The 12,653-nt window shown below is 36.1% G+C and overlaps 1 protein-coding gene across 1 annotated transcript in view; it reads left to right on the top strand.

Annotated features, from left to right (window-relative positions):
• Positions 1 to 12,653, top strand: part of sema3e (sema domain, immunoglobulin domain (Ig), short basic domain, secreted, (semaphorin) 3E) — a 38,687-nt gene that overhangs the window by 22,476 nt on the left and 3,558 nt on the right. Inside the window, exons 5-14 of the mRNA XM_059506788.1 lie at positions 2,526 to 2,622; positions 3,465 to 3,581; positions 5,985 to 6,127; positions 6,683 to 6,797; positions 8,971 to 9,040; positions 9,150 to 9,294; positions 10,027 to 10,249; positions 11,456 to 11,547; positions 11,651 to 11,692; positions 12,051 to 12,217. Of these exons, the coding sequence (XP_059362771.1) occupies positions 2,526 to 2,622; positions 3,465 to 3,581; positions 5,985 to 6,127; positions 6,683 to 6,797; positions 8,971 to 9,040; positions 9,150 to 9,294; positions 10,027 to 10,249; positions 11,456 to 11,547; positions 11,651 to 11,692; positions 12,051 to 12,217 (1,211 nt within the window). The remainder of the gene's footprint in view (positions 1 to 2,525; positions 2,623 to 3,464; positions 3,582 to 5,984; positions 6,128 to 6,682; positions 6,798 to 8,970; positions 9,041 to 9,149; positions 9,295 to 10,026; positions 10,250 to 11,455; positions 11,548 to 11,650; positions 11,693 to 12,050; positions 12,218 to 12,653) is intronic.

The following is a 12,653-nucleotide window of genomic DNA, read 5'->3' as shown; positions in this document are numbered from 1 at the left end:
ATCGATGCATATGAATCGTCAGGGTTTGTAATCGATACATCGAGAAAACGAGTGAATCGTTACACCCCTAATCTGTATTGATGATGTTGCAATTTCTTGCATTTAAAATATATCAGCTATAAATGTAATATCAAATAACACTGTAATCAAGTGATTCACATATTCTAGTGAATCAAATTAGTGTACTTATTTAAAGCACTGCAATAGATTATTAAAACTATGATTTAAAATACACTTAAAGTTTTTAAAAATATACTTTTTAAAAACATTTAGTACAATTAAGCAAACTTCTGTTTTACAGGGAATGTAATGCCAGATGAGGCAGAAGAAATGCTATTTATATTTTTTTCCATTTTAAAAAGTATAAAAAAAAGCTACAATTAAGTCTAATTAAAATTGCTTGGTATCTATTTGTGTGTGTCATGTATTTTTGCTAGTTAAATGTGTAATTGCTTATAATTGTTTTATAATTGCTTACTATCTTTGGTTTATAACTTATAAGTACATATAATTGGGGAGTTTAAGACATTGGTTAAATGTTTCTGTTTTAATGATTACCACAAATTTTTCTTCTGCTTGAGCAGTCTGAACAGACATCATGTAACAGCTCAGAAATAATTCTGTATTCATATAATTATGGTTAAAAAAATAAATAAAAACATGTATGTATATATATGTTGTTGTTGTTTTTGGTAAACAGACATATGGCAAAATAAAATGTTATATTGTATTATTAATATTTCATACATTACACACTAATAAATAATATTAGAAATGATTAATGTGCCCTTTTTCACCTCTCAGTCTGCAGTTCACTTGGTTTTGAACAAGCCCTTTGCACACATGAATTCAATACAAGTGTATTTGTATAGCGCTTTTCACGACACAAACTGTTGCAAAGCAGCTTAACAGAAAAAAACAAAACAAACAGTTTCTACATTATATTTAGGGGTAGGGTATTAGTGGTGACTATCATGCAGTTAGTTACAAATTACATGTAATCAAACAGACGGTGGGCACTATTAACTGCAATGATTATATGTTGTGATTAATCGTTGCGATTGCGATTAAACGTTGCAATTAAGCTAAATTTGCTTGTTATGTGTTGTTCCAGGGTTAGCATCATATGAGCTCCACCAACACTCATTTTTGGTATTCTGTGGCTGTCAGTTTCATCTGATCTCTCACCTAACATTTCATCCCTCCTGACAATACGCAGCCCGATCACCAAACCTCATGAAAATCTGAACCATGTGTCCTTGCACAAGGTGTGCATGTGAGTTTGTGTGCTGATTATCATGTGAATCTCGATCTGTTTCATCTCATCTATGCCACAAATGTTACTTCGGGCACATCATCTGTTCGAGCAGATATGCACATTCACAACCATGTGTGCTGGCCACAAGCGCTGATGCTATCTGTCTGGTGATCACAAGACTGTGTTAAGTAAGATTTGTACGTTCGCAAAGAACCTTACGGCCCCTCGGCATAAACCAGCACATCAACCACAGCCAACCTTTATGATTTATATCCAGAATTCGCCCATGTAGCAGCAAGCTTCATAAAATGAAACTGAAGTTATTGGTTTGGCTAAGGATTTATTTCCATTCCTGCTTCGTATGAAGTGATGGGGAAAAAAAATGTCTACCTGCGGAAAGAGTAGAAGAACAATCCTAAGACAGAAAATGATGGATGAACTGGTGTTTGTTTCTCCGGGATCAGACAGTGTGAGAACACATAAATCAAGCTTGTGAAAGCCTGTTCTGCGACACATGTTGCACGGCTTATACCGTCACCTTCTGGTAAAAGTGAGTTTTGCAATAACGGTAGAGAGAAAGTGATTCTTCAAAGGGCTTTTCATGTGGGGAAGGGCTTGGATGTGAGTACTCCAATCTCATTTCACCCTCCATTGCTTCACCTGGATGTTATATTTCCCCTGAGACTGCAGGAAATGCAGTGAAGGCCTGTGTCTTATTTGATGAAAAGCTACTGTTATATACACTGATACTGATATGTTAATACACTACATAATGCTCTATGATGCTGGTTGCCCGCAGGCTGATTGATTATTTTCACTTTTTTTTTTTTGCAATTCTAAGAACTGCAGACTTTGCAGTGTCAGATTTCTGTTTTGTCTACCCTGCTGAAAACACCAGCGACTTTCCATGCCGTTTACCAGCAAAACTAATAATGAAGCTGCTCGACCAGCAGGATCTTTCTGCTGAAGCAGATTGACTAGCTCTCACTGGTTAAGCTTTTTAGGAAGGGGACGCAAGCATATCAGCAAGTCATGCTGGGGATCTCGTGCTCAAGCATATAAAACAAAACCTATGCTGGTGACAACAGGTGGCTTTTTGAGTGGGAATACTGTCATGATAAAAATAAGTTAGACATTAATGCTTGATTTGATTGATTGATTGATATATAGATAGATTCATTATTATTATCATTCATTCATTCAGTCATAAAAATATTTATTTATTTATTATTGTATTTAGCTTGTTAAATGTGTGTTTGTGTTCCAGCTGGAAGGAGAGTTCAGGTTGGAGTCTGATCACATAGAGAGTGGCAGAGGAAGATGTCCTTTCCATCCCAACAGCCCTTCAGCATCCACTATGTACCGTAAGCATTCAGAATAACTTCTCCTTCAGTCCTCCATCCTTTAATAGCATTTTCCTCTTTTTGTTGGCATCCAAATATCTTTCATCCTATTATGACTTTATTTTTCTGTAGCTCCCCTCACCCCTACTCCTTTTCTTCTTGATGTTCAGAATGTGTGTGTTCTTGAGTTTTGAAAGGAAGCGAGTTCATTTTGAGCCAGGGGCCACCGAGCATGAAAGCTCTTCATAACACTCTTCAGCTCCAGCCCTTCAGAGGCAGGGATTTGATAGAAGGGAAATTGAGAGATGAATTTGATGACTTCCTCTCTGACAGCAGCTGCTGACTGTTTTCAGCTGGGTTATTAATTTAGTCTCTCCCAGCCAGCCCAGCATCAGGATCGTTCATAATAAGGAATGTTTAGATGCTAAATTTGATATTGCCCTTCATATCATTACATCGTTCGTGATTTACTGAAGGATTTATTACTCACTGGTTAAAGAGAAACAGTATCTGCAGTGCCACCTAGTGTTATGTGAATGTATGACAAACACATTACCAGAGCTGTTGTGCATTACCTTAAGACAATGTTCAGGGATGCAACGTTTATCATTAAATAGTGATGTATATTATTCTTAAATGTCATGTAAAATATGAAATCATAACATTACTGAACTGATGTAAGACTTATCAGTTTTAAGTGTGATTTTTCTTTAAGTTAATGTGTTGAAACTGAATAAATAAATAACTTCTTAAATTATTTAAACACTTTACAGTATTCCACATCATTTCTCAATTTTATTCAATATTACCGATTTATTTATCTCTGTCTCTCTCTCTCTCTCTAAATCATGTTTGATTGACAGGTGGGGAGCTGTTTGTTGGCTTGTACACTGATTATTGGGAGAATGATGCTGCTCTATATCGTCTTGGCAACCGCAGTTTCATTAGGACTGAAGTGGGTGACAGAGAGCAGCTGAATGGTGAGAGAAAACTTTGTGTTGCAGATAATGCTTCCTGGTGTCCTCAAGAAGTTGTTGTTGTTTAATCTAGCTTTAACCAGCAACGCTTATTTGGTCAGCTGGCTTCACCAAAAATACCATGCTGGTGTGCAAGCTTTGAAACTGAGCTTGTCTTCCTACAAACTGCACATAATTTGATCTACAGTGAAGCTTGTAGTTATTTACATGTTTTTTTTTCCAGTCACTGTCACATGATCCTTCAGAAATCATACTAATATGCTGATTTATAATCAGTGTCAGAAACATTTGTGATGCTTACTATTTTTGGGACCTGTGATTTGTTTTCTTTTTTTTGGGGGGGGGGGGGGATTCTTTAATAAATAAATGTTAAAAAGAACAGTGTTTATTCAAATTGAAATTTTGTGTTACTTTATACACAACTATTCAAAAGTTTGGAGTCAGTAAATTATTTCTTTCTCTTTTTTTAGTTTTTAAATTATTACTTTTATTTGGAAAATATGTATTAAATGGATAAAAAGTAATATTCTTTTAAACTTTTTATTCACCAAAGAATCAAAAAAAAAAGTATCACTGGTTCCAAAAAATATTAAGCAGCACTGATAATAAATCAGAATTAGAATGATTTCTGAAGGATCATGTGACACTGAAGAATTAAGTAATGGCTGATGAGAATTTAGCACTGTGTCACAGAAATAAATTATAGTTTCAAGTTTATTCAAATAATAAACCAGTATTATAAATTGTAATATTTCACAATATTACTATATTTTTTTCCAATCTTGATCAAATAAATAATACAGCCTTGATGAGCATCTCCATTAAAAACACTAAAAATCTCATTCATCCCAAACCTTTTAATAGCAGCGTATATAGCTACTGGATATAAAATGATCATACACATAAATGTGCATACATAGAATCAAATAGAGCATTAAAGTAGAATTCAAGATTGATGTACAGTTCATCCTGTGTGTGGTTTAGAGAGGCCTGCTAAATCCTGCTGTGAGCCGGTTTCTCCTCCTGCAGCCGTGCGAGAGATCTGGCCCTCAGCCCGGCCAGCAAGAGTGTCGCTTTTACCATGCGTATCACTGTAGCAAGGCTTGTGGCCTCATTGTAGGTGCAATTATCACATCCGCCCCACACCAAGGGTAACTGAAAATATATGCACAGTGGCGTACTACAATACTACTGCTGCTATTTTTGCAGTATGCACAGAATGCAACTGTATATGTAGATAGAATGCATTTTCAACGATTGTCAGAATGTGCATTTAAGAACAGATAGTTTTGACTTAAATTCTGATTGGATTATGCATGAATTACGCTTTTGTATTCATTCTGAAGAAAGCCTGACTGTGTCAGACAGATGTTAAAAAATATGGTATTCTCTCACACTTCTCGCATGTGATTCCGACCCATGCTGTGATGCATTAATCATACAGAGAGACTGAGAGCGAGGTGTTTGACACGTACCATCCAACTCTCTAATGTCCATTCAGACATAATAAACCATGGTAAAATACCATCACATCCTTAGGTCATCTGCTCTATAACGTTCGAGTGCGTAATGCAGAGCATAGAGCACGACTGCATGGAGACTTTTACATTTTTGGTGTGCACTCAATAGTCTGGGGTTGAGTTCTGTTCATGTTTAGCTGGTGTTAAGTGTTCTCGCTGCTGACTCATAAAGCACTGAAGATCTAATCCCACTCACAATCATTGCACAAAGCCGTTGCGATATTTGATTATATAAGGCAAATGCATTTTGCACATTAAAATGACAGATTTATATGTACATGTTGTTTTGCAAGTTAAAGCTAAATTTTGCAGCATTCATTACTCCAGTCTTCTGTGTCACACAATCCTTCAGAATCGTGATCATTCTAGTGTTTCTGTGGAAACCGATTCTTTGGTTAAATAAGCAACATTTTTTTAGATAGAAATACTTTGTAACATTATAAATGTCTTTAATTGATCAGTTGAGTGAATCCTTGCTGAATAAATGTGTTTTGAATGGTAGTGTATAAATATTAAGAATAAGAATCATTGTCAAAAATTGAGCATCAGTAATTATTAATTAATTGATAGTTTTCACATAAATATTAAGCAGTATTTTAGCTATAATAATAATTGCTTCCTAAGCAGCCAATTACTATATAAGAATGATTTCTGAAGGATTGTGAGACTTGGGCTAAAAATCTGGGTTTGCCATCAGAGAGAGAGGGAAAAAAATAAATGCAAATTTAAAAAAAAATACAAAAAATGTTCAATAAATGCAACCTTGTTGAGCAGAAGAAGCTTATTTCAAAAACAATGGAAATAAATTCCAACATTTTACCAGTATATACAAGTGTGTGTTTTTGTGTAGTTCTAACCATATCTTCTTATATATATTTTTTTCTAGAGCCCAAGTTTGTGGGTTCAGCAGTGATCCCTGACAATGACGATCCTGCTGATGATAAGGTCTACTACTTCTTCACAGAACGAGTGACCAACATGGAAGGAGGAAACAAAGCCGTTTACACCAGAGTGGCCAGAGTCTGTGCGGTGTGTTACCAAAAACATACTTGTTTAGGACTTTGAATTGAATTAGTCTTGTTTAGCATTCAAAAGCATGATCTATAATGCTTAAAGAAAGCATTCACTTAGCTTTCTTTTTTCATCTCAATAGCATATGCTGGACCTACTCTACTCAAAGAAAAGGTTTATAGGAAACCTTTTTTTTTCACAAATGCCAGTGATGTCAACATTGATTGTGAGGCTTCATTATGGCTATCCAGTGACGTCAAAAACAACACACAGAAACTACAGTATAAGCAACTTCTGGCAAAACATTATAATGTAATGAAATGCATGCAAACATTGTCAGAATACACACATTTATGAATGGTTTTCAATGAAAAACAATGTTTTTGCTCCCATAATGGTGCAAATTGTGGTCCATAACAACATCAAGTAGCAGGGAATTCATTTCTGAAGCTAACCAGCCAAGTACTGGCCAATTACTTTTTGTCTTTGTCAAAATCTTGTGCTGTAAGTAAGACAGCACCACCCACAGGTCAGGTGAAATGAAGTGTCTTTTTATCTCTTCTATGCTGTCAGAATGACCAGGGTGGTCAGAGGATGCTGGTAAACAGATGGAGCTCTTTCCTGAAGACTCGTTTGATCTGCTCAGTGGCCGGACCCAACGGCATTGACACACACTTCGATGAGCTTGGTAGGGGACATTCTACTTTCTGACTTCATCTCCAGTGGTCTTTTTTCTTGTCTGTCTGAAGTATTTCACTTTGTTTTTTATTTAATAATTGCAATTTCTAATGATAATGTGGAGAATTACCAGTACTAGGTCTAAAATTGTGTTTTAGATGTGTACTGTAAGCATTTTGAACATCTCAGCCTCGTCTTATTCTGTAGTGCAAGGGATTGTGTGTAATATTAGACCATAAAGCTTGCACATATACATGAAATGTGCTGCCACTTACACATAAAATAACATTCTTGCATTTGGCAGACGCTTTTATCCAAAGCGACATACCTGTACATTGAAAGTGAAAAGTGAAAGTCGTGACTGTGATGATTGGGGCGGGGCCGAGAGACTTGGGAACAGGAGCAGGCCGGTGGAGTGATTGGGAGGGGAGGGGGGGGGGGGGGGTAGGGGGGGTTGGATAGAGCGCAGTCTCGAGGGTACCCCCCGGCCTGCGAGGGATGATGGGGGTATGTGACGAGTGGGGCGGGGGCGAACAGACCGAGGATGGTGAAGTGATTGGAGATGAGCGACACCTGCTCGACCCACCGGTCTCGAGTCCCACGGAGGAGATGGAAGGATATAAAACTGGAGCGACGACAGTGAAGGACGAGAGAGGACCAGGCCTGGTCTTTAGTTTTGTTTGCTTTTTATTTGTGCGCGTCAGTCGTCCGTAAGGGGCTGACGCGCTGTTTTATGTTTATTTTGATTATTAAAGTTTGGTTTGATTGTCTCTCTAACCATTAGGCCACAGCTGCCCCTGTGCATAAAACTGTTCTAGGCATTGCTAGTGCCTTTGCTCTGCTGTTTCAGCTTCTGTAAAATGAACCGTGAACAGTATGTCATTTGGTTAGCTCTGACAAATTTTTATGCAATACCCTAATATTGCTTAATACTGTATATAGAGAAGATAGTATGCAACTTTTGATATAGCTCTTGTGTTGGAACTTGGTAATATAAAGTGACATGATATACAGCCAAGTATGTTGACCCATACTCAGAATTCGTGCTCTGCATTTAACCCATCCAAAGTGCACACACACAGCAGTGAACACACACCCGGAGCAGTGGGCAGCCATTTATGCAATCACTGTCCTGAGCAGTATCTGGAATCCATCAACGTAGGGCCACTTGACTGAAATGGCCACAATAGCACAAAACTGCAGTTTTAGCCTCTGATGAGCCGTTTATTCCAGCTCAGTGATTTTATTCATCATATGCCTCAGAGCAAAACTGCTGATGAATCAGTTTTTGCTATTCACATTTTGCCTTTAGCTGAAGAGATTTCATCAGGTATCCATCCATCCAACCATCTGTCCATCCGGATGAATTTACAATAGATCTCACAGCATAAGTCAGCTGTGTGAATTGAAAATCTAAACCTGTTTAACTATAACAATCTTGATGGACCTGTCTGATGTGGCCCTTTGACTTTCAGATGAAAGCTTGATTGTTTCTGCACTGACGTCCTATTAAACACCTCATCTGTTCCAAAGATGTAAAGTGCTAGATGAGACTTTTATATATTTATTTAGCATTGTTATTCAGTTATATTTTACAAAATGTATATATTGTTTTAATAAATAATTAATACATATACAATAATTTTGTTACTACAGATGAATTGTTTGGCTTTGTGTAAAGACATTTTTTTATGCAGTTGGCAGATGATTTTATGCAAAGCGACATGCATTGCATTCAATTATTATTATTAGTTCTTGTTTGAACGAATAAGACTTGAAACCTTAAATACTGATTGGTTACTTTGTTTTTATATATATATATATATATATATATATATATATATAAACAAAGTAACCAATCAGTATTTATATTCCATATTTTATTTGTTGGATATGTGAATCTTGGCTGCCACAAGCAGTAGTACCTCATATAAATATTTTAGTTCAAAGAATTTCAGCTGCCAAAAAAGTTAAGAAATATCTTCTCCAGATATTTTATTCACCTGGATTAACATCCTTTCCTATTAAACAATCCCTAACGCTTACTCTGAATCAGAGGGCACTGATTAATGATGTTGTTCCAGGTCCATAAAAGGACGTTGATCCTGAAAATCATGCTTAGCACAAATTTATGTTTATTTTATGATCTTACACTTTTTGTGTGTATCTATGTATTATTTTAGAGGATGTGTTCGTGCTACGGAAGAAAGATGCGAAAAATCCAGAGATCTTTGGTCTGTTTAGCACCACCAGGTGGGTGAGGTCACGTGTCATTTAACAGAGCAATGTACACTTTTATATTCTCAGTTTATTTTGGTGAACAGCAGCCTGGATGCTCATCTTCATCTATTTTTTCACCCAGTGCTGTCTTTAAAGGATATGCGGTATGCATGTATAACATGGAAGACATCCGTGCGGCATTTAATGGGCCCTTTGCATACAGAGAACAAACTGACCACCACTGGAAGGTGTACGAAGGCAAGGTCCCCTACCCACGACCTGGATCAGTGAGTAATATTTGTTCCATCAGTCGCTTTGTGTCATCTTTTTGTTATATCAGATATTCCAGTGTACAAAATGTCACAGCATGTTACGTTTAGACCTCTGACACACGGCATCATTTGGAGACCCTCTTGAGTGAATGTTGAATGTTGTATCTTATTTCTTCAGACAAAATCTCTCATGGCAGATGAGTCTATTTTCAGCATGACTGTGCACATTCTCCTCGAGCATGTCATGGCAATTCTTAAACGTTAATGCCTGAAACCGAGCACTTACGGAGGTACTGTGAAATCGAGGCGTTTAAATTGCCGTGGTCTGAATTATAATTAAATCTGACATGTGCTGATTAATGTCCTTCTCTGGCTATTTATCTCCAGCCGATAAAAGAGTAAGATTGCTTTCCAATAGTTAGTAATGACATGTAATTCACAGTCATTTTCTCTGTTGTGTCTTGCATCATATTGCAGAATCAGGGTACATCCATTGTTCACATTTCAGAATTTCACTCAATTCTTTACTTTCCATGTGCAGTATGTCTCTGACAGCTGACCTTTTAAAAGGCAATTTGGTAGCTTTAGTCGTACACCGCAGGATTTCTGATTAGTCTCTGGTTGTAAAAGGTTATAGCAGCGAGAGGCGGGTGAGCTATTCAACAAATTGAAAGACCTGAAAGGCTTTCGTGACATGGAGAACTCTGTTGTTTTTGAACTCATATTTACTGATTTGGTCTCTCACAGTGTGCCAGTAAGATAAACGGGGGCCAGTTTTCCAGTTCAAAGGAGTATCCGGATGAGGTCCTGCGTTTTGTGCGTTCCCATCCCCTTATGTTCCAGGCAGTGCAGCCCGTTCACAGGCGGCCCATTCTGCTGGACACTGAAGGAGGACGTAAGCTCACACAGCTGGCAGTGGACCGGGTGGAAGCTGAGGACGGACACTACAATGTTCTCTTCATAGGGACTGGTATTGAATTTTAATACCTAGATTTTCTTTTACACCTGATTTGCACAGTCATAGGCTTTATGTAATTGTTGCATGTGTCATACTAAATATTTGCAGTAGCTTATTTTTTATGTCTTGTTTTTTAAAGGAACATAACAATAAACTATTATTATTTTATTTGATCTCTAGTGTACAAAATCCCTCAAATAAACATTGGAGTTTTGTAGCTTTAAGGCCAACTACAAGCTAGTGCATTTCTAAAAAGTTGCCAATTATTTTAGAAGATGCACACTACCGTTTGGGGTCTGTAAGATTATTTATTTTATTTTAATTTTTTGAAAGAAATTAATACTTTTGTTCAGCAAGGATGCATTCAATTTATCAAAAGTGACAAGTAAAGGAATTTTAATTTGACAAAAGATTTGTCTTTTCAGTAAACGCTGTTCTGTTGAACTTTGTTCATCAAAGAATCCTGGAAAATGTGGTTGCCACAAAAAAAAAACAAAAAAAAAACAGCTCAACTGTTCAACATGATTATTATACTGAACAGAAGAAAATAATAAGACATATTACTTCAGCATATGTGACCCTGGACCACAAAACCAGTCATAAAGGTCAATTTTTTTAATAAATAAGCTTTCTGTTGATGGTTGTTTAGGAAAGGACAATATTTGGCCGAGATGCAGCAAAAAAAAGAAAAAAAAAGAATTCACCTTTAGAGTTGACCAGTTGAAGTTAGCAATGCATATCACTAATCAAAATCAAGGTTTAATATATTTACGGTAGGAAATTAACAAAATATCTTCATGGAACATGATCTTTTCTTAAAAACCTAATGATCTATGGCATAAAAGAAAAATCAATAATTTGACCTATACAATGTATTGTTGGCTATTGCTACAAATACCCCTGCACTACTTATGACTGGTTTTGTGGCTCAGGTCACGTATTAGAATGATTTCTGAAGGATCATGTGAAAATTCAGCCATTACAAGAATTACATTTTAAAATAAATTAAATAATCAGTTTCACAATATTACACTCTTTACTCTATCGTTGATCGAATAATTGCAGCCTTGGTTGAGCATAAGACTCACCAAGAAAAAACCTTAACACGTTTCTGAAAAAAAAAAAAAAACGGAATAAAATAGGATGGTAGTAATAATAATAATACATAAAATTTATTTTATAAGTAACTAATTCTGGTCCTCTCTCTCTTTAACCCAGATAATTCTGTAATATTAAAAATGATCACAATCTACAACAAAGAAGCCGACACAGTTGAAGAAGTTCTTCTGGAGGAATTGCAAGTTTTCAAGGTCATCAGAAGTCCTTTGGATGACTTTTTATCTTTATATTGAAGCCATTTCATTTCTGTTAGAAACAGTCTTCACTCTAAACACTCTTTTCTTCTTATTCTAGGTCCCTGTTCCTATTACAGAGATCCTCATCTCTACTAAACGAGTAAGACTTTCTCAGTTTGTCCTCACAGACACTGTAGTTTTTCACCTGAAGATGGTGCTATTGAGTAAACTTGTCATGCATGAGTGATCATCTTGATACCTATGGCAAATTCTGTGATTTATAAAAAGTCAGATGCTTCATAGTTAATTACTAATTCTTGCCATGATAAGTAAATATTATGAATCAAATATGAGCATATTTTCTTCTGTCTTATTACTGTAATATATTGTATTATTTACAATGCACACAAATAATTGTAGAATGATTTTATCTGCATCATTACGCTAACGTGATTTGGACATAATGGCATTCACCACATGTAACAAAGCTGTTGATGGCAGTGTTTGTATCTCCATAGCAACAGCTGTATGTGGGCTCTGAGCTGGGTGTAACACAGATCCGTGTGCACCAGTGTGGACTGTACGGTTCAGCCTGCGCTGACTGCTGCCTGGCCAGAGACCCCTACTGTGCGTGGGATGGGTTCACATGTTCCCGGTACTACCCAGCTGGCCTGTATACAAAAAGGTACCAGCAATTTCATAAATGTATAGAAAATGTATAGCTTATATTTAGTCAAGTCATATTTATTTGTTTGTGTAGCACTTTTCACTCTGCATATTGTTCCAAAGCAAATTTACAGGCACATTTACAGCCTTAAAGGGATAATTCACCTATATATATATATATATATATATATATATATATATATATATATATATATATAAATTGTCATCATTTACTCTCTCTATATAAAATGTAGATACATTCAAAATATTTTTTTTTATTATTTAAATTAAGTTATGCTTAGAATTGGCTGATTACATAGATACATTACATAGAAATTGAACAATATATCTTTTATTGGAAATCTAACTATTTTCTAACTATTTTGTAATTTTTTTGTTAGTTTTGTTGAAATAAATGCACATTTGCTGGTTTGAGATTTTGTCATGTAATGCAA

The sequence above is a fragment of the Carassius carassius genome, chromosome 23 (assembly GCF_963082965.1).
Source record: "Carassius carassius chromosome 23, fCarCar2.1, whole genome shotgun sequence".
Lineage (NCBI taxonomy): Eukaryota > Metazoa > Chordata > Actinopteri > Cypriniformes > Cyprinidae > Carassius > Carassius carassius.
Note: the sequence above shows the minus strand (reverse complement) of the source record. Positions and strands in the feature narration are given on the sequence as shown.